Source organism: Nesoenas mayeri, assembly GCF_963082525.1.
Source record: "Nesoenas mayeri genome assembly, chromosome: 2".
Lineage (NCBI taxonomy): Eukaryota > Metazoa > Chordata > Aves > Columbiformes > Columbidae > Nesoenas > Nesoenas mayeri.
The window spans coordinates 127,961,374-127,983,764 of record NC_137543.1 but is presented as its reverse complement, the minus strand read 5'-3'; the positions used below and the strand labels follow the sequence as shown (position 1 = coordinate 127,983,764).

The 22,391-nt window shown below is 43.0% G+C and overlaps 1 protein-coding gene across 1 annotated transcript in view; it reads right to left on the bottom strand.

Annotated features, from left to right (window-relative positions):
- Nucleotides 1–13,568, bottom strand: part of JAZF1 (JAZF zinc finger 1) — a gene marked incomplete at both ends in the record, with an annotated part of 189,865 nt that extends 176,297 nt beyond the window's left edge. The window contains one exon of the mRNA XM_080339556.1: nt 13,454–13,568. Within this exon, the coding sequence (XP_080195682.1) occupies nt 13,454–13,568 (115 nt within the window). The remainder of the gene's footprint in view (nt 1–13,453) is intronic.
- Between the last annotated feature and the right edge of the window lie 8,823 nt (nt 13,569–22,391).

Below are 22,391 nucleotides of genomic sequence, written 5' to 3'. Positions count from 1 at the left end.
CAGAATTAATACAGAATGCCTTTCCAGGTGGATAATTACTATGCAAAGGGCAAACCACTTGGGGACACCCTGAACAAAAGTCTGTGGTCTGTGTGTACACACAGCAGAATGCTCTGCTGAACATAACTGCTTATCAATAGTTAAACAATGCCTGAGCAGAGTTTCCTCCACAGACAGTAACAGCTAGGTATAGAATTTATAATCTCTTTCCTTCCACCACCAGTCAGAGCTTGGCAGATGAGAACAGTGGCAGGGGATGAGAGAGGAGTTGAATTTTCCTGGTTTAGGAAGCAAAGCTAGGAGAGAACAGAGGGAAGATGTAAAAGTCTGCCTTTGTTCCACAGGTCATCATAGAATAGAAAACAACTATTTTTTTTTCATTCCACCCCCAGTATATATGGTGTTTTTTCAGTCATGAAAGGATGATTAATCCCACGCAACTGTCATCCCAAATTACAGGTACTGGAAGGTTTTTCTTCTCGCCACTGCAGCTTACTACCTTGTGTCAATTTGCCAAAACCAAACTACATATGTGGGCTCTTCCTAACCACCTCTCTTCAGTTCTCACCTTTTATCTTAACCACCTGCATACCTGCAGGATTCTGAAAGAAACATTTACTTGGTCTTCAATTACAACTAATATTTTAAAATTACACATGCAGAAAGATCACTGTGAATTATTGTCCCTAATTATTGATATAACAAGTCTAATGGAATACAATGACTGCATAACAAATTTTAAATTATCACAACACATAAGCTAACAATACTTTCTAGAAAACTGTATACTCAATTCCATGCCACGGTTCTAGCCACACACCACCACCAGAGATTAAGTTGGTTCAAAAGTAATTGCGGTTTTGGACTGTGAATTTTAAATCATTATAAGGTTCAAACACATCTTTATTAATCAAAATAGGAACCATTACAATCAACACATTTTTGCCACTGAGAAATAAGTTTGTTTATTCCTGTGGCGTAAAAATCTGTACTTCGGGATTTGATGAACTCTTGGAAAGCAGTTTCTGCATCCTGCTGGTTGTGAAAGCATTTTCCCTGCAAAAAGTTGACGAGATGCTTGAAGAAATGGCAGTCAGTTACTGAGAGGCCAGGTGAATATGGCAGATGAGGCAAAACTTTGTAGCCCAATGCGTTCCACTTTTGAAGCACTGGTGCAGTTGGGTGTTTTCATGGAGAAGAATTTGGCCCTTTCTATTGACTAATGTCAGCTGCAGGCATTGCAGTTTTTGGTGCAATCTCATCAATTTGCTGAGCAGACTTCTCAGATGTAATGGTTTTACCAGGATTCAGAAAAGTGGAGTGGATCAGACCAGCAGCAGACCACCAAACAGTAACCATGACCTTTTTTGGTGCAAGTCTGGCTTTGGAGGTTCTTCTTGGTTCAACTACTGAGCTGCTCGTCGTTGGTTGACATATAAAATCCACTTTTCATTGCATGTCACAATCAGATCAAGAAATGGTTCATTGTTGTTGCGCGGAATAAGAGAACATGACACTTCAAAATGACGATTTTTTTTATTTTTGGTCAGCTCACGAGGCATCTACTTCAAGCTTTTTCACCTCTCCAATTTGCTTCAAATGCCAAACAACTGTAGAACAGTCGATGTTGAGTTCTTTGGCAACTTCTTGTATAGGTCTGAGAGGATCGGCTTTGATGGTTGCTCTCGGTCATTATCAACTTTGGATGGCTGGCCACTACGCTCCTCACCTTCAACGCTTTCTCCTTTGCCAAACTTCGTGAACCGCCACCGCGCTGTACATTCATTAGCAGTTCCTGGGCCAAATGCGCTGTTGATGTTGCGAGTTGTCTCTGCTGCTTTACCACCCATTTTGAACTCGAATAAGAAAACAGCTCAAATTTGATTTTTGTCTAACATCATTTCCATAGTCTGAAATATAAAATAAATAGCATGTAATAAGTCAGTGGCCAAAAAACAGAAAGCGAGAAAGGCGCATTAAAATGATGTATAGCATAGCCGTATTTTTTTAAGAATGTATTCCAATATCAAATGGCAAATTTCAACAATGCAAAAACCGCAATTACTTTTGCACCAACCTAATATAAACAAATACTAACACACCTTCAATATTTATGTACACCTGCTACTACAGAATAAGCAATTACAAATTATGTGTTTGGGCTCAAACTTGAATTCATGAGGTACCAAGCATCCTTTAGCAGCCACTCATACCATTGCAGCCAAAAGTCCTTTCCAATATTCAGGGGTTTGGGCTTCGGGGAGTCAGGGGAGAATAATGCGAATGCTATGGCTTCCATATAGGCAGGTTCAGGGAAGAGGCATTTCTTCATCTCCACGATACTTAGTGGTAGTGAGCAACCCTGTGAAATGCATTGGAGGCTGTATGTACAGTTCAGGTGTAGCAAAAGCAGATATAGAATTTCTCACCCACCTCTTTCACAGTGATTTCTAACGTGAAGGTACAAAAATGGCTACAAAACTAAAATTAATCAGGAAAGACCGTTCAAAGGCAATTTTAATTAAAACCCAACCACTTAATATTAAAATACAAGAATGCAACTAAAAATAGCCACGCAAGGTAATGGCAACAAATACCTTCTCTCCATCCTAGGCATCCAGTTATTGTTGCACACCTGAACAAGCTCTCATTATTTACCCTGGCTCTGGAAGCGGGTTGAGCAAGCCAGTAAAACTCCTTGGTGTATAACTATGTTCCAGATCACGGTGTCCAACACAGACTTTGTCTCCCCGCTGAATCTGGTCTAAAGAGAGCCCTGGGTAATTGCCCCAAGGTACCTGTCAGCAAAGACGGGGTATTTGCTCTGTTCTGAAGACAGGCTCTTCACAACCTCACGAAAAACTCGCCAGCGAGAAAGGGGTTATTCTGGAGAGCTGAAATGAGAACAAGATGTTAGGTACAGGTTGCTAACTCTACGGATAGCTGCACTAGAACAGAGACCAAGATCTGGAACCGCTGTTAAGCTTGGCTGCTGAATATAAAGCATGAGGACTAATACAGCTACAGTGTTGGCATTTCGCATCTGTGAGAGCATTCACACAGTTCAGGAGTACTTAGTCAATTTAAGAGATTTTCTGAGGTGTAAGGAAAATGCAACTATTAACTATGCTAGGACTGTGTGGAAGGAGTCCTGCAGCACAGCTAGAAAGTCACTCTAAAATACAGCAAGTGCTTACACTGAGCACGGAAAAAGGAAGACTCCCTAGCATAGTCTTGTGAAATCAAAGTGCATATAGAAAAACCCAAGTAATGTGGAGGGTTCCCACCCTCCACAACCACACCACTACCTCCCCCTGTGTCTTACCAGGAGCACAGAGCACTTAAAACTACAGCAGAGGACCCCAGACCATCCTAGTTCCTCCCTGGAAGGCCATGTGACCATGGGATTTTAAATACTTTTTAGCTTTCCTTTTCCCTTCACATTTCACAGTAGTTCTCAGCAATTTTTACAGAATTTGTTACTGTCAACGAAGCTGTCAACTGCCTGGTCCACTCTGCCACATCCATGGTACTCTGCATTTGGGTGAATAACCCCCAACATGAGAGCACAAAGCAGCAGCTCCTGAGCCTCTTCCCCTTACTGTGCTGTTGCTGCTGCGGAGACTGTTCGCTCCCCTTCCACAGATCCATCTTTTCCACATTAGCATAGTCATTAAGTGAGTCAGGACACTCTTGCAATACAGCCCAAACAAATTTACGGAGAAAAGCAGTTATTTGAGATTTTCCTCAGAAATCCACATATCTTTTCCCTCCCCCTATGCAAAACCAAAGTTGACATAATGAAGACCTGGGGCTTCCTTAGGAAGCCTCTGCAGGCATCCCAAGAGCTTAACGGGACAAACAGAAAGAAAAGCTCCATGGCCCCAAACTGAAATACAGACTGGTATACAAGCAGAGTTTTTGTTTGTTTTGCTTGGTTTTGTTTGGTTGAGAGCTTGTTTGTTTTTATTTTTTTTTTTCTGCATCAAAGCTGGGAGTCTAATAACTCTCACATCACCCAGTTAAACAACCATCAGTAATGCCTGCGAGGTAGCTAACACTCCTCAACAGCAAGTAACAGAAGCTGCAACACCTCTCCAACAGATTCCTAGAAAAAAATATGTACAATTCACATAATCACAGAATGGCTGGGGTTGGAAGGGACCTCTGGAGATCATCTAGTTCAACCCACCTGCTAAAGCAGGTTCACCTAGAGTAGATTGCACAGGAATGTGTCCAGATGGATTTTGAATGTCTCCAAAGAAAGACACTCCACAGTGTCTCTGGGCAGCCTGTTCCAGTTTCCTCAAAGTAAAGAAATTTCTCCTCATATTCAGATGGAACCTCCTATGCTTCAGTGTGTGCCTGTTGCCCCTCATCCTATCGTTGAGCACCACTGAAAGGAGTCTGGTCCCATCTTCTGGACACCCACTCTTGAGATATTTATAAATGTTGATGAGATCCCCTCTCAGCCTTCTCTTCTCCAGGCTGAACAGACCCAGCTCTCTCAGTCTCTCCTCATAAGAAAGATGCTCCAAACTCCTAATCATCTTTGTAGCCTGCTGCTGGACTCCCTCCAGTAATTCCTTGTCCTTCTTACACTGGGGAGCCCAGAACTGGACACAGCACTCCAGATGTGGCCTCCCTTGACCTGCTGGTCACACTTTTCCTAATGCACCTCAGGATAGCATTCGCCTTCTTGGCCACAAGGGCACATTGCTGGCTCATGGTCAACATGCTATCAACCAGAACTCCCAGGTCCCTCTCTGCAATGCAGGGTTTCCCTGTAACTTTGTCACCAAATTTACTTGTATCAATGTCAGTCCTTTGGTCTGCTGACAAAGAAAGCAAGGGTAGACCTCAGTAATTTGGTGTGCAGCTTTCACCTTCAAGCAGGCGAGCACCTGAAGTCTACAGGAGCCTTTCAATGCATTTGGAGGTTGCTCCCATAAAGCTAATACACGCACACTTCCTGATGAAGCTACAAAGCAGGACTGCATCAAAACAGATGACTGAAAAAATGACACGGTATTGTTTTCTCCACTGAATGTTATTGCCATCAACCACAAAAGGGGCTGAGTTCACATTTTGTACCCACACCAATCTCATCTAGCAATGAAACTGGATCCTGCGTCTCAAATGTTCCACCTCCTGGCTTCTGGTCTACAACTTCACTTGCTGCTGTGGGGATAATTCCCAGAAAGTATAATAAGATGGTGACTACATTTCACACTCCTGAAGAAATAAGTGATACTTTACATCTATTTCTCTTTTCCAGGGCATACTCAGATATTTGCAGTTGGAGCAGATAATCATTATAGGTCCTTTCCAACAGAGAAAGTATATTCTATTCAGCAGTTCTATTTTCTTTTGATGAATATTTACTATCTGTCAAAATATGTTGGGGGAAAAAAAAGTATTTCCAGAAGGAAAATAAATGTATGTAGCTTACTCAAGTTTGACAGAGTAGTCTTGGGGAAAGAAAGAAAAAAAGAAACAAAAAAAAGGAAAAAAAGAAGAAAAAAAAAAAAGCAAGAGGGAATCTCAGAAGTGTCCAAATATTTCCAAAATTTAAAAAAGGAAGAAGAAGAAAAAGAGCAGTTTCATCAATGCCAACGTTTCAAAATGAAAGTGCTCAGTTTTTCACAAAAAAAATCTTAAAACATAAGATGGCCTCTATTACCATGCAGTAAAGTCTTTCTCAAAATCAGAAGAAGTACTTCAAAATTCATCCACAATTAAATTCTAAGCTTTTTAGCCACAGAGAACTGACCAGATTGGCTTCAATATCCCACACCTTTTTTTTCCATTAAAACTGATTTTCTTCTAAATTTAAAATTTCTATTAAACAACAATTTCTTCAATTTCTACTCCATCCTTTGTAACACAAGACAGAACATTAAAAAGATATAACTAACACCTGTATTTAAGTCAATTCATTCTTTAATGAGTTACAGTATCTTAAATTAAACTGCACAGTAGTAATGTACTCTATCTTGGGCACTCATTGGAGACACAAACAGCACCATGGTGTCATCAGCATCTTTGATGAAGAAATCTATTCCCCTTGTTTGTCATGGCACTAAGCTAAGAAGAAGCCTCCTAAGAATTTGGGGTGAAAACCACAAAAATTAAAATAAAAGAAAATCATTAAACCATGAATCAGAGTATTTCTTCTACAGACCAGAATATTGCTCCAGCCTCCTGTAACTAAAGATGAGTTTAATAAACCATATGTAGTTCCCTGAAGTATTTGCAGAAGTCTCAGGATAGAATTAGACACTGAGTAACAGGAATCATTTGTTTAATTTTAATTGTGAAATTATTCAGAGACATTTCCTTAAAACCAAGGACTTTTTTTGTTAAATACAGCTGACTTATCAAATCAATTCTCTAATTGCCACCATTTCAAATTAACATTAAAGTCTTTGTCTCCGCCTTTTTCAAAGTGTATATAGTTGCTACTTAGATGTTTAACATCTAAACTTTGAATTACTTGTGCTTACCAGAGACGAAGAAAATTAATTCTCAGTGAAATACGGCTTATTCAAGAAAAAATAATGATAAATAAAGGAAAGCCCATTCATGAGCAACACAGAGAGTACACTGGAAGCAGCTGGCCACCAGTGCTTATTTCTTTTGCATTAAAAGTATTCTGCAGCTTGACACAAAATATTTTTGATTACTTGCTTGGCTTTGCAGGAAGGAATGGTAGGTAAGATTGCCTCCAGATTGAACAGGTATGTTTCTTCATCTTCTTGCATCATCTCTTCCTCAAATTATTTTTTGTTATACAATCCCTGTTCTTTTAACATTCCTCAAGAAACTAAGAAGTGAAAAAAAGATCATTTGACTGGCAGCCACCTGATTATTTTACATTTCTCGTAAGGACTGCAGGTTAGCTATGAAAACACCCTCTCATGTTCTGAAGAGCAGACATGATAATCACCATAAACTTCCCCCCAAAGGTAAGTATGCCCTACACACATGAGGTATAACATAACTGCTACAAGTTGTCTGATGTTCTTCCAGTTTTTCATTTTCTAACTGGAATTTGTTTAGGTCTGCTGGTGTCCAAGACGAGCGATCCCTGCCGAGGGCAGGGATGCAGCCCTGCAAAGGGCCTCACCCAAAGCCACTCAAGCCAACAGACGAAAAAGACAAGATCTCTGCTGGCTTTATGTGAGGCCTTCAGTCTTAGAAAGGAAAATTCAGTTTGCAGCATGTTCACAGATGTTTGTTTTCAGCCTTGTCTTCCCAGGAAATACACCATTCAAACTTTACGCCATTAAAACTCTTTCTGCTTTAGCCTAAGTGCACTTTGTAACCTCAGAACAAGAATGTATTTAATGTCACAAAAGTATCAAAAATAATGTTTTAGTTCAAGTTAAATGGCAATTCCATTTACCTCCTAGAATTTCTTACAAACATTGCACCTACATTTTATCATTATTTAAATTAAAACTCCAACAACAAAGGAAACCATACCTGGAACTGCAAAATAATCCAAACTCCTGCTCTGCTCAAGATTATGAGTAGGGGAAAATCTACAGAACTGTTAGTCAAAAAAGACTCTGACAGAAAAGCCTTCCTGAAGTAGAAGAGCTTTCCTCACCACACCAACTTGCGAAGTGAACGAGCAACATCCTTGGAATATACATCCTTCCATATCACTGTGAAAGGCTTTTTGCATAACAACAAAACCTACAGTTGTAGAAGTACTGGGCAGAGGATGAACATTAAATCAACATAGCCACAATTAGGTTTTTCTAGTTGCTTTCCATGAACAACAATTAGTACTACTGCTTAGGTAAATACACGTAATTCTTCATTCATTTTGCAAGGCCGCAGGTTTATGCATAGTACATAGCATGGCAACTAGGCATAGGTCTGTCATCTGATTTCCAGACACTGAGCAGAACATCCCATATACACTCTCAGTGTAAAAAACCTTGGTTTAAGATCTACCACTTCTTAAAAAAAACCCATCTCAACTCTGAACATTAATTTACACGTTAAGCAAAATGCTAAAAAAGAGGTACATCACAGTAGCCACTTAGACGATGTTCACACTCTTCTAAAAAGCTCAGCTTTAAGTGAATGAAATCTTTCATACAGACTTAAGTTTACTAGGCCTTCCATGACTACTGAAGCCCCTCGTCCTCATCACCAGCAACATAAAAAGGTTCTATCTTTTAATGTTTGTTTTACATGACATACTATGACCTCCAATACAGAGCCTGTCATCTATATTTATTGCACTTTACCCAATATGCTGGTGGAAGTTTGGGCAACCCAAGAGAAGGGAGCACAGCAAACATTTTAGCAATACCAAATGCCATTTTCGCATGTGCTCACAGCCAGCTTGTAACCCAACACCCTTTACTATCAAAGTGAGGACACAGCCCAACCTTATTAGCATTTCTGAGAAAATATAGAAAGGGCCAACTTTAAGCAAGCTGCATACATTCAGCCAATGGATTATGAAACCACTTGACGTCCTTGCTGAGGAATTTGGCCCCTTGACTGCCTAATATTAAATAAGAACTGAAAGTCTCTGAAGGTAGCAGATGCCAAAGTTACCACCAGACACAGAACTTCAGAAGCCTCTTTTCCCCCATATGACCTGAACTTTCCAGATGGGTAGTATTTTATACATAAGATTTTGGTCTGTCTTCTGCAACTATTCTTTTATTGAAGAAGTCTTATTTTTTCCACTCATCCTAACACTTAGAAAAGCAGGTGCCTCTGCTCCCACTGCAAGTGCTGTGCTGTTATGCTGCAGGTCCCATCCTCATATTTGAGAATTGGTCGACTTTGATGAGAAGCATCACAGCTCTCAGTTCCGACAGTGATACAACACAAATACTTCACTGGAAACTATCCAACACCAGGACTTCTCACAAAGTTATGATGAAATGTTCAGTGACAGTAGATCCTATTAGTCTAGGTAAATACTGTATAAGAAGATGGCATTTTTTTTTTTATTGTCTTCAAGTTCTTCTAGCAGTTTCAGTGTGATGCAATTAACAAACTCTACATCCACTAAGGTTAAGAGTGTCTTCAGATTTATTCTTTGTATCTCTTCCTATCCACTCTTCCATCTCTTTGGGCCCATGTTCAGACAACTCATTTTATTCACATCCATTTCCTCTATGCTCGATGAGTTTCAGAGAAGCAGGACTGCTCCAACAAACCATACAGCTACACAGGTGCATAGGGCATGTCAGTACTCATCATGAACCAAGTGAACACACAGTGGCTCACAGAGGCAACAACCTCATCTGCACACATGATTAAAAATATTATTTGACTATAAATACAAAACAAATATTAAAATAAGCTGATGTTGTCAAAATCTGCTTAAGAGATTCCATTTAAATAATGTCTCTTCAGCATCAGAGTAAACTTTGTATTGTATTGGTAACTAGCTATAGGGAGCTACTTGACCCCCACTCTGAAGGATGCAATTTGACTATGAGTAGATTGGGGAAGAATGCCCAAGATTACTTATACCAAGTTAAGGCTTAAATGTAATTTCAGAAATGCTCTGTGGAACCAGAGGTACCGTTCCTAACATCACAGCTGAAGACACTACTAAGACTGCAGAAATGCAATAAAATTTGCCATGTTGCCACAGCTGAATACTCAGCAGTTGAGGGTTGGTGGTTTGGGGTTTTTTATTCCTCTCTTGACAGTATTCTGGGGAACTGACTGGATTAAGTCCCTTCCATTGTACAGTGTGAATCTGGCAACTGGCAGTAAATTAGGCCTTTTGCTCACAGACTAGAGACATCAGGAAAGTCAACCAAACCACCTGTAAGGGATCAGAGCAGCCAAAACCAAGAGGCAGGGAGACAGCCTAGCAAGGCAGACTAAAAGCCCCCTTCTCAGCACACTGGCAGAGAAGGTAACAACACGCTACTAGGGAAGGCTCACTAATCAGCAGTTTTAAACCAATGTCTATTTTACAGACTTAAAAGAGCTCCTCCTGCCGAACATGACTGCGTTGCAGAGGACACAGGTAAGGCCTTCCAGAAGATCCTAGAGCAGCGCTGCTGAGCTAGCCTAACTCTTCAGAAGTCTTCAATACATAAATGCAAGACCCAGAAAGCAAATGATATGCTGATGGGCAAGCAGCACCATCTCAGAGCTGAATATTTCATCCAACGAGCACAACTCTCCTAAGGTTATCCACACTGATAGTTTTTCAAGTAACTGGCAATTTATTAGGTGGCCACTAAGAAACAGGAGAGAGGGAAAGAAAAAAAAAAAAAAACACCAAACAAACCACTGTACACCAAATTATTTCATTACCATGTGATTATGAATTTATGTTATGAGTAAGGAAACCAACTACTGAAGCCCTCAGAAACCAAATATGTTCTGTCCCCAGAATGCTACAAAAGTGTTTCCTTATACTAAATTTAGCCTTTTTTGAAAGGTTGACCAAAAAAAGATCCCTTGATAAGTACTTGTTCCCACTTTTTCAGAGATGCAATACAGCTCTGAAAAACAACCAAATTCTTTCCATCTCTCCACTGATAATGTGAAGGATTATGAACCCATCTCATGAAATGTGGCAGAGCAGCAGCACTGCAGCATGCAGACCATCAAGAGCCCGTGCCACATGCACCTCCCCACACAGAGCTGTTTGCAGCATGAAGTTTGTTATCTGTGCTGTAACACCGTCTGCCCAGCAATTGCCCACTTCAGTTTAAACTAATAACGGAAAATAACTCAATCAAGTTTTCTATATTGCTGCAGCACACACTGGATGCCCAAAGCAATGTATGTTTTACATGGCATTTTACTCTTTGCTCTGTATGCCAAAAACTACAGTCAATTTTTAACATGACAAATTTCAGTGCACATTTCTAGACCTGTATGACGGCACACATCGGACACTTTGCATCAGACTGAGAAAGTACTTCCAACATAAGCTCCTATTCAGACGTTTATTCCTTTATTTCCCAGCTGCCTCCAGAAAGGTTAATCACTTTTTGAATGAGTGCTTATCTGGTGAGTTTTCATAGATCCTCCTCATTCAGGCTGTGCCAGGAGCCCCCCACATGCACCAAACCACACAGTTGAGCCTCCACAAGAGAACTGGGGTCCATACTCGGTGTCTGGTACAACTCCCTGCTGATTTTTCCAGTGTTTGATACAGGTGAGCAACATACCCACATCTTGTATTCACAAGCAGGTGAAGCTTAACCTGACGTCACCTGCCTGAGGTGAAACATTAAAGACGAAGCATAAGCAACCTTATGTCATTCTCCACCAGTTCATGCTCAATCAGCTGCATGTGTGACATCATACGTGCAAAGTTTCAGTTCTGTGTCCTGCAAGTATTGGCAAATTACACTCAATTAAGTGTATACGTGTGCTGGATCTGTAACAGTTTCTTAATTTTGAGATAGGAAAAAAAGTAATGAACACTGGCTATAAACATGCAGTTATTAAGAAATTACAGTATTTCAGTATATAGTTCTCCTCTCTGTGGAGAAGAACCGCTGACTAGGGATTAAAGAGCAACACACAGACCACCCAGGCTGGACTGTATCTTTTCTGACACCCTGTGGGCTGTGGCACCTAGGGACTGATAATCCACTTGGGGGACACTCAAGATGACTTACAAACTTTAATTTTGGGTGTAATGTGATGCACAGTGTAGGAAAAGCTAAGATTCGGAGATTAAAAAAAACCCAACAATATCACAACAGTATGCTCGCACCACGTCGAGTCATAAATTACAGAGTTTTGTGGTATGTGGTTTTGTTACCTCATACTAGGCATTGTGATAATTATGAGAACCACACCTTTCATCTCGCTGACCTGTAACATTACATTAATGTAACGTTACATTTGCAATTTAAACTTCAGTGATTTTTTTTCAGGTATTCAGGTATTAAAACTTATTAAACTGAAATGCACGGTAGGTTCATCATTTTGTAGCAGCATGTGGCTTCCTTACACTTCCAGCGAAACACATGAGCTTTCAGTCTAGGGGTACTTAAAACTTCTATATATTCCCCAGATTTTCGAACTTGGGTCTCTTTCAAAGAATTAGCTCCGTTTTTGACAGCTTAAGCTCTGTATTTTATTAGCAACAAGAGAAAGTTGGGAAGTTTCAGAGGGGAAGTCGCCTAGAAGCCAGGGCAGCACACCTGCCGAGGCAAGAGAGCAGAGCTGCGGGGCGGCGGTGCCGTGCCCGGCTGGGAACGAGATGCTTTGCCCAGAAGCCGGAGCGGAGGCACGCTGCCGGCCGGCAGACCCTCTGCCCCCGCCGACACGCCTCAGGCCCGGCCGGGAGCACGCAGGCCGGTCCCCTCGGAAAAGGGAGAGAGAAAGTTGGCGCCCAGGGCCGGCCGGCCGCCGCACCGCCCCCTCCTCCCCCGGGCGCCGCCCGCGCTGCCGAGGGGCGGCCCCGGCGGCCCCTGCGCACGCTCCCGCCCGCCGCCCATGAGGCGCCCTCGCCGGGAAGGCACTGACGAGTCATCGCCCCGCCGCCCGCAGGCCCGGCGGCCTCCCCGCCCCCGCAGCCCCGGCGGGACGGGCGGCCGAACGGAGCGGGGGGCGGCGGCCGCCCGGGCAGCGGCCGTGTCGCGGCGCAGGGGGAGCCCACAGGTGATGATCCAGCGCGGCGCTGCCCGGCCCGTCCTCCGCGGCCTGGCATGGGCTTCGCGGCTAACGGCAGTGAGTGCCAGCACGGCCACCTTCGCCTCCCGCCTGACCGGCCCCGGGGGCTGCACCGGCGGCGCGGGCCGCTGCCCCCCCCCGTTGCCGCCGCCGGGCCTCCCGCCCGTCCCCCGCCGCCAGCCCTCCCTCCACGCCCACCGCGCCGGCGGCCCCGGCCTCCCTCACGCCGTCTCTCCGCCGAGAGGCGCCTCCCGCGCTGCGGCGGCCGGTGCGGCCGGAGCGCGACCCGTCCTCCCCACCACACCTAGCAACAGCGCTGACAGGACGCAGTGGCGGCGGCGGGAGGAGGAGGAGGAGGAGGAGGAAGCGGAATGGCTGCCGCCGCGGCGGCTCCCTCCCTCCCCGGAGCCCTGACAGCCAGAGCCGGGGCGGAAGCAGCAGGCGGCGTGCTGTGCCCGTCCTCCTCCCTCCTCCACCGCCTCCTCCGGGCTTCTGCGCTCCCTCCTGCCAATGCAAACTAACTCCCCCTCGCCAGGGCCGGCAGGCTGCACGCCACCCCCGCACCCACCCATGCCGCCGCCGCCGCGCCACACGCCGCCTCCCCGAGGAGCCCTCCACGTCGCCCGCAGGACCCCTCCTGCCACTCCTCGCCAGCCACCCTCCTTGCCTCCCTCCCCGGCTGCCGCCGCCGCGCCCCGGCTCCCACTGCACCTTGTGCCCCCCCTCGCCCCGCCGCCGCCGCACACGCGGCCCCCACGCCCCCCACGCCCGCCCTGCCCTGGCCGCGGCCCCTGCCCCGCGGGGCACTCACCGATGTGGTTGTCTTCGATGTGCTCGATGAGCTCCGCCAGGGTTGGGAAGTGGAGCCCGCAGCCCCCGAACCTGCAGGCGTTGGAGAAGAAGGAGGCGGCGGCGATGCCTGTCATGGTGTTACATCGAGATCCCCCTGCGGTGCCTGCTCTGCCAGGGCCGGCGGCGGCAGGGCGGGGAGAGGCGGGGGCAGGGGGGAACGGGACGGAGAGAGAGAGAGATGGGGAGCGAGAGAGAGAGGGTGGGGGTGGGGGTGGGGAGGAGGAGGAGGTGGCGGCGGCGGCGGCAGCAGCAGCAGCAGCAGCGTCGGGAGCGGCGGAGGGGAGGGACGGGCTGGGTGGGGGGAGATGAGGCAGCCGCAGCTGGGAGGAGGGACCAGCGCGGCTCTGTAACAGCTGTGCTGCCCCGGCGGCGGCCGCCGGCAGCGGGAGGAGCAGGGCACCCGGGCCGCCCTCCACGCCCGCCGCCGCCGGGGAGCACCCGCGCCTCCTCGCCGCAGGGGCGGCGGAAGCCGCCGTCCGGCACCGAGCGGGGGTGGGGAGGGCAGGAGGGCGCGCCCCGCCGCTAACTTTCCCCCTCTGCCTCTCGCCGGCGACGGCGGGGCCGGGGGCTGCTGCAGCGGCCGGCGGGGTGAGGGGAGCTGGGGCTAGGGCTGGAAGGTGGTGCCCGCCCCGAGGGGCTGTCCCGGCCGCCGGGAGTTGGCTCCTGGCACAGCTGTCACCTCCTCCGCATTGTGGGGATACAGCCAACCCTCGCCCAGATCACTGAACCGAGAGGTGGTCGCGCCTTCCCTGAGGGGAGCCCAGGCCGCCAGACCCAGCCCTCACCTGCCCGGCGGCGAACCGGAGGCCCGGGGCACCTGCGCGCCCTGCGGCCGGCCGGGCTCGGGGTCTCCCCGCCGCTGGGTGGGCTCCGGCGCCCCCCGAGCAGCCGGTTACAGCCCGCGGGCCGGATCCCTCCCGCCGGCGGCCGCTAACGAGCCCGCTGGGGCGAAGCAGGGGTGCGACGCTGCGGACCTGCGGGGGAAAGTTGGCAGGAGTCGCACACCCCTCGCTCCCAAACCCTGTTTGACTTCTTGTCTCCAGAAAGCTATTCAGCAGAGAGGCTGACTGATTAATTGATTTTAATGAAGGTCTCCCTAGGCTCAAATTTGCAGACAGTTTTATTTAAAATTAAAAGAGAGAGAGAAAAAAAATTACTTGTCAGGAAGGATCTCCCCCCCATTTCTGTTTTATAATCACCTCTCTCTTTTTTTCTGTTTTTATATGGTTCTACAATATTATTAGTTTTGAGCAAAAGTGTGACTAAAAAAAAGCCTCAGAATCTACATATGATTCTATTAATTGTACAGATATAAGTGATTCCACTGATCCTGCTGATGGGTAACAGTCCCAGGCTGTTCTCATCTCTGTGAAATTAAGTGTGTGCATAAGAATAAGCAGAGTCTTTGCCCATTTTAGTAACTATTGCAGGTAGGGATGTTCCTAGCATTGCTCTGGGAGCCAAGGAACAGCAATACCTAAAACTGCAGAGAATGGCTAGTGAATGGAAAGATAAGCATTTGCTCATTTATTTAAAGTATGAAAAATCCTGATGCTGGTTCCTGGTGTCCTGTATACCAGAGAACCTGTCATTCATGGAAACAAAACAAGCTTTATCTTGTGGCTTATTTTAGTCATTATCTAGCACGTTCACATTAATATTTTTTTATCTTGTCTTTCTTCCAGTTGCATTTTTCTTGATGTATGAATCCACTCCGTTTAGTTTATATGGAAGAAAAGCAAGCATAAACCCAGAATAAGCGGAGTTTGTACAGCCATGTGATGCTGAACCATAGAACTGTAACAATACTGTAGTGTTTGCACTTTAAAAAAACCCATAACATGGACACATGGTAGCCCACAGTACCTTTCCAAGATTCACCGTGGTCAGCCTGTAGTTTAGAGGGCTGGGGCACTGCTGCTGTTAGGCATTTCATGAAAATGTCTAATTCTTTTGAATAGTACAAAAGAGTTTGGTATCAGGCATCTGTTGTTTGATCCACCTGTTTCAAGCGTAGCTGCTTCACAGGTTACTATTGTAATTTCTCGCCTGCCTTTCTGATGTTATTGAAGGAAATTGCTCACTATGAGTTGACTCAACGAAGGAGGAGTCGCTCCTGCTTGAGACCATGATCCTGGAAACTCATGCCACACAAGGTGCTGTCATGAATAATACTGCAAAATCACATATGTGCAAGAGCCTGTGTGGATCAAGACATAAAGCAAGAAATAGTGAGTGTGAAAGAGGAGTAAAATGGTAAGATAAGCATCTTCCCTAATAGGTTGCAGTTTTGGAAACTTATCTGTACAGTCAGACAGATGGGCCTTTTTCAGACCCTGGTGGTTTTGGTAAGCGTGGATCCTCAGCACTGTTAACAATATCAGGACTGTAGATTTTACATTTTTGTTTGCATATGAGTAGGCACGCTCAGCATTGATCACCATCATAATTCAAACAGAATTTCTAAGGCAGAAAATCAAGATTAATCAGAATGAGTTGTTAAATACAAAAATATAATGTGGCTGATCTATCAAGGTCAACAGATGTGTGATTCAATCTATTCATTATGAAACAAAACTGTGATGGACATGGGGTTGGTATCAATAACTTTTAATAGCTATTAAAAAAGAACATGTGTCACCTACAAAGAAATAGAAGTAGTTTTGTAGCTGTCAACTAATAAACATTCATGGTTAACCACTTGCTAGTAACAGACAATGTAATGATTGCTTTCTGATGTGTGAACTTGTTCAGTTAGCTGTGGGTCTCTTTTCATTCATTGTTTGCTAAGTTCTCTGGATTTTTGAGACCTTTTGAGCTAGGGAGAGCACTTAACACTTGCAGCAGTTGAGAAGAGCTGAAAACTCAGGAGTTGTTCAGTATCCCACAGGGTAAGGATTCAGGTCAGTATCTTTTATGCAAGTACTCCTCCTACTCTGTAGGGCCAGATTTTGTAGTTATTCAGCTTTCCTGGCTTCACTAGAAGTTAAAATACTTAAGCCACTTCATATTTTTTCCCTATGGACTTGGAACAGTCTCCCTGGTTTTGTTTCTCTGTTTGTTTCTTCCATAAAGCCAGGAGGGTTTTCTGCCCAGCACAGTTAAGGGCCTTCTGCCCCTGGTTTCAGTGTCAAGGCAAGGGACCAAGCTGTGCCAGACAGGCATGAACAAACCCAGTGAAGAATGCCCTGAACTTAACTCTTCACATTCCTGATTCACCATTGTGGCCATATTATCATCTATGTATTACAGTCAAAATACATTATGTCCTGATAATAAGTAGTGTTTATAGAGAGAACGTATACTCTTTCCCATGTACTTGTTGTTCTTTCCTCAAATATCTGGGAGACAGAGTAGTTTTATCAAACTTCTTTTCAGGAGTTATCTGATCCAATATATTTTAAAGTTCTTTATTTCAAATTATTATTTTCTTATTCAAGCTTTACTAGGATGGAGAACTGGAATATCCATACAACAAACGGGCAAACTAAGAGAAAGTGCTCAGAAGATGCCCCATTTTTTCCTGTGGGAGAAATAAATGGAAATTAGACCCAAGTGATTTGTCAAGCCAAGGCTAATTGCTGAGTAGGTCCATTTCAGAGGTGATAATAACTATCTCAAAGGATACTTCAAATAAATGAAGCTGAGAAAAAGCTCAAATGGCTGTTTGGCCCTGTTTTATTTGGTTTTGAAGTTATTTTGAAGGACCCTTAGTTTAACCATTATTTCAGCTTAGGTAGTTTCTTAGGTGCAACTTACAGCAGGGCTCGCGTGAGAAAGATGAGCTGCTATTCAGACCTGCGTACAAGGCTGAGGGCTGATGGAGTAGATTTCTAGATGATCTGATTATCTGCTTCTAAATGCATATATTACAGCTACATCTTTTCTTCACTAACGTCACATCTTTGTGCCTCATTTTAAGTCTATTTTGGTAAAGGAAGAAACGTGTTTAAAGTAACTTTGTTTCATTTCTTCCTTAAACTGATGGTTTAGGGTCTTGCATCCTTTGTCTCCTTAGATGGTCTGGCTGTTAGACCTTTTTCAATTACTTCTGACTCCTGGTCTTTCTAGTAGCTAATTTTCGCTAGTAACTTAGTAGTTATACCGTGGTAATTAACTGCTGTAATTGCTGGACCTTAGCTGAGGATAGCTTTCTACCAGCCACTCACACTGTTCTGGATTCCCGAAAGCTCATTATCCTGTCCTAATGCTCTCTGGAAGGCTAGAGGTTTGAATTTGAAAAACTTGGTAGTCGCTGCCCTTGGTGCTTTGAAGGTGATAAGGCTTTTATTGAAGACAGCACTTCTCTGTCAAATAGTAAGGAAAAGCTAACACTTGCTTCAAAGTCTTATTTGAAGCATAGTTTAAGTACTTCTTTTCAGCTGCATTTATAATAGTGGGCCATCACTGAGAAGATTATTATGAGTCTTGCATAAGGACAACATGAATCAGTGAAACTTTTACAAATTACAGTCTTATGACAGTTCCAATTTTTACACTATAGAAGTCATACTTAAAAATATCTACTTATGTTTGTGCTAAAGAAAAAATAAACCAAGGATAATTGGCTCTTACAAAGAAATGGTTGGTAACACCTTCCCCTAAAAAATTACTAATTCATTTTTCAATAACAGTTCTAATAATTTTATTTCTGTTTGCCTCTGCATACTGGTCATATAAGAAATATCTTAAAATTTGGGAAGATTTCGTAACAAAGACTTATCACTGCTGCATAATCATTATACAAGTAAAACATATTTATGCAGTTTGTGTCACGAGAATCCTATTTTTAATTTATACTGCTGAATTAGTTTTCTCTTGGCAGTGCACTGTGTAGCTTCAGGGTGCAGTGGAAAACAAAAATGTTAAGCTGGGAAAGCACTGTATTCACCACTAGTTCCAGATGCCCCAAAACAATAGATAGAAATCCTGCATAGCTGAACTTTCTGAGTGATTTCCACGTTTTCAGAAGGACAAAGCTTCAGATAAACAGGAGATCAAAGCTGCCTCTCTATTTCCAGTTACCTGTAATCCAGGAAAAAGGAATTTTCTTGTCTTCTTTTGACTACTTCAGTAAGTTTTGAGCTAACATGATGTTATAGCATAAAACCACTGTTACAGTGTTAGTCTGCCTTGGAATTATAAAATCTAAGCTATTTCAGTGGTCTCTTGTAAGAACCCACAATTACACAGGTATTGAATAACCTACTCTGTTCTTACTATGGGTTGTAGTGGAACACTTTACTAAAACCTTTTATGCTGGTTCACTCAGACAATTGGAGATGATTAGCATATACTTTTTAAAATAACTGGCTAGAAAAATAACACAATATGGTAAATTTATCTCAATGAATGGTAAACTTGTTCTTTAATGAAGGTTAATAGTATAGAGTGAAACTTTCAGTTTAGTAGCTTTTACAGCATCTCAAAAATGCAGGAGTCTATAATTCTGAATTTTTTGCCTTTTCCACTTTCACTTCCTAAATTGAATATCCAACTTGTAATCAGATTTCATGGCATCTACTGACATAATAATTCATGGAGTCAATTTTTAAAAGGCAATTTTGTTACAAAATGTATTGAGATTATGCTATCATTTTCACAAATAAAAATAAATCCTAAATTAGAACAAGAACTTCCTAGTTTTCTTTGTTTGGAGTTGAAGTGTCATCACAACTGACATGTCAAACTCTCTTATCCTCTGACCCTGAAGATCATTTAGGATGCTATAGTTACAGGATGATTGAAAGCAATCCTAAGGCTCTAGCATATGTCAGTGGTCCCAAATGCAAGGACATGGGACACAACTCCTACATGGTTAAGTGCCATCTCATGTTTTCCTTCCTACTTGCCTGTTCCTTTGCCCTAAATAAAAATTTACCTGGGGAAATCTAGGTCCTTCTTTTCTGGATCTCCTAGTCTCAGGGAGCTGTGTATTTTAGAGCCTGCAAATTGAGAACAGACTCTCTTCTGTTTAGCCTGAGAATTTCCCATTTAAAAATTCTTCATTGAGCCAAGAATACTGGTGACAGGGAGAATTCTGCATTGAGGCATAGATACCAGCAAAAATCCACTCGCTAAATCATACGTAGGGTCAGAGAATCCCGGGTGCTCCAGCAGGTAATTACACAGAGAATTCTTCCTGTTCTTAAAATACATGCTGTTCTTACATTCTTAGGTTAGGGAGGGGGTGGCTTTGGCATAAAGTTAACGTACAGCACGAGGAATGGTTTGCAGTCTCTAAGAAACGGAAATCAGGTAACTTTGTTAACAGGAGGCTTGACAATCATTGACTGTGGAGCCTGACATTGTTGGAAAGGAGATCCACAGTTCAGAGTAAAATCAGTTTTCAAATGAAAGAAACCCCCATCTTACTAAACCTTTCAAATGATCTCTGGCGAAGGAGCTGTCAGAAGCTCGGCTGCAGGAATATTGCCAGTCACTTGCAATCACTACTGAGGGTGGTTTGTCAAATAAACATGCATTTCTTGTCACAGCTTAAATTGGAGATACAAATGACATGCCTGTTATCATCACACAGACCATGAGGACTGAATATGGCCACTAAGTTCTGAAAAAAAAACAACAGAAGAACATACGCTAGTGAAAATTTGTGTAGTTCTCCAGTAGCAGCTGAGGACGTCTGAAGAGACTCAAGGGTCCACTGAGTAGATGGCTACACAGACTTTACTTAGAATCACTTGTTCAAATCTGTAAATACATTGCGTCGCTGAAGGTAGATATTGGACAGGCATAAAAGAAGCAAATCTCTGGAATACTAAAATGAACTATTAAAATGGTGCCATGCAAAAAATCCAAAATGGAGAAATTCACAAGTGAATTGTACAGTACTAACTAAAAATAAAAAGGGGAGAAACTATGTGAAAAGTTTTCTGAGAGAAACATAGGAAAGGACAAATTATCAAGAATGGAGATCTAACACTTCCACAAAGACAGTGTTTCCTGTCTGATTGTCTTTAAGCATCATTCTGATACCTTGTGATAAGTATTATATCATAAATCTTATGTTAAAAAAGAAAAACTTGGCATGTTTCAATAAAAATTATCTTTGACCTTGTCTGCATAACAGTGTATAAGGGTTGGAAGCTGTAAGGTAATTAATGACTTCAAACCCTCACTCATTTTGTATAGATTCTGACTTGTATATAACCACTGTCTTCAGTGTGGTATTAGGTATTCAGCGCTTCGCAGAATTTCATCTGTAAACAGCTGTGGAAGCTCCTGCTTTACATAAAAAAATACTCATCATAGTCTCAGAAAGTCATGGGTCTGCTTCATAAACAAACAATCACAAAACCCAAAATGCCTATACATAATGCAGTATTTGGAAACAAACTTGGACATTACTCACTCCTCAGAACATCTCCTGATTTAGTTATCATCTCACATGAAACAAGAGGAGCCAATAGGCTTCTACATTAGATGCCAGGAGCTCCTAGTGAGGGAAGGCGTGAAATAAAAGACGATAGATTTGTGGTATTTTAATGAGGTATTATAAAGCACTGGCAGAATGTTGAAGTGTCTCATCAGTTAGTTCCAGCTTTTATATCTGCATCCTGCGAATTGACCATATTTCAGCCTAAACAAATTACTGACTGTCCAACCACTTTCTCAGACTACAGCGTGTAAAAGATAAAAAACAATGTTCTGTGGGCATAGAGATACTTAATCTTTCAGAAGGAAAAGAAAAAAAGGCGCATCCTAAGCCCTATTAATTTTCAGTTTCTTTCTTACAAAAATCTTAATGGAAGTATATCACAGAATCACAGAATCGACTGGTTTGGAAAAGACCTCAGAGATCATCAAGTCCAACCCTTGGTCCAACTCTAGTCTGTTTACTAGATCATGGCACTAAGTGCCATGTCCAATCTCAGTTTAAAAACCTCCAGGGACGGTGAGTCCACCACCTCCCTGGGCAGGCCATTCCAATGCCTGATCACTCTCTCTGTAAAGAATTTCTTTCCAATATCCAGCCTAAATTTCCCCTGGCAGAGTTTAAGCCCATATCTTAGTAATAGTGTCTGTGTATATCTACAGATAACAGTCCCAACATCTTCGGTTATTTTTCCTACTTCTTCATGTTCATATTGTAACTAGACCATAGCCAGCCTCACAAAAGTATCAAAGGATGTAGTGAAAAAGAAATCCTTATCCCTGCTTTTTTCCCATACATGGATCAAACAGAATAGATACTATTTATTTGCAAAAGCTCACTCACTTCATTTTGCTCTTGTTTGGAGTTCAGATTGCTTGTGCTTAATTCATTCTCTGTACCAATTCATCTCCCAGCATATAATTTGAAAAACCAATATGGTACCAGAAAAAAGACTTGGGGATCTTAATAAACAAAACCACTTTCTTAGCTTTTATTTAAAAGAAGTTCACCAATGCATACATGTGATGATTTATTTTGTTCTACATCTATTTTTATTACTTGATTTTGTACAGTTTGGGAGTATACAGATGTATGAATCAATTGAATAATAGAATTAGAGGCTTTTTACGTGTTTAACAGATATGACTCCTTGTGATGACAGTAAAAATGTACTCAGAAGCACTGGCAGGTTCACACTTTGCCTTCAGTTGGTTTATGTGGCAAATTTTCAGCTTAACTGTAGCTTGAGAAACTGCATGTTCACATTGTGTTATCTTGGAAGTACATGCAAATATTGCCTCTTAAATTTTAAACCTGAAATTATTCTTTGATGTACAATCGTGGAAAAATAATTTAATTAAAAACTCTTCATGTGTAACAATACTGTCTTTCTACCTCCTCACTGGATTAATAGATGTTGCTTGATTAGCCTTTTTTGGTAATTGCTTTGTCCTTTGAGCGTTGTCGCAGTAATTTTATATATGGATAAAAAAATAATTAA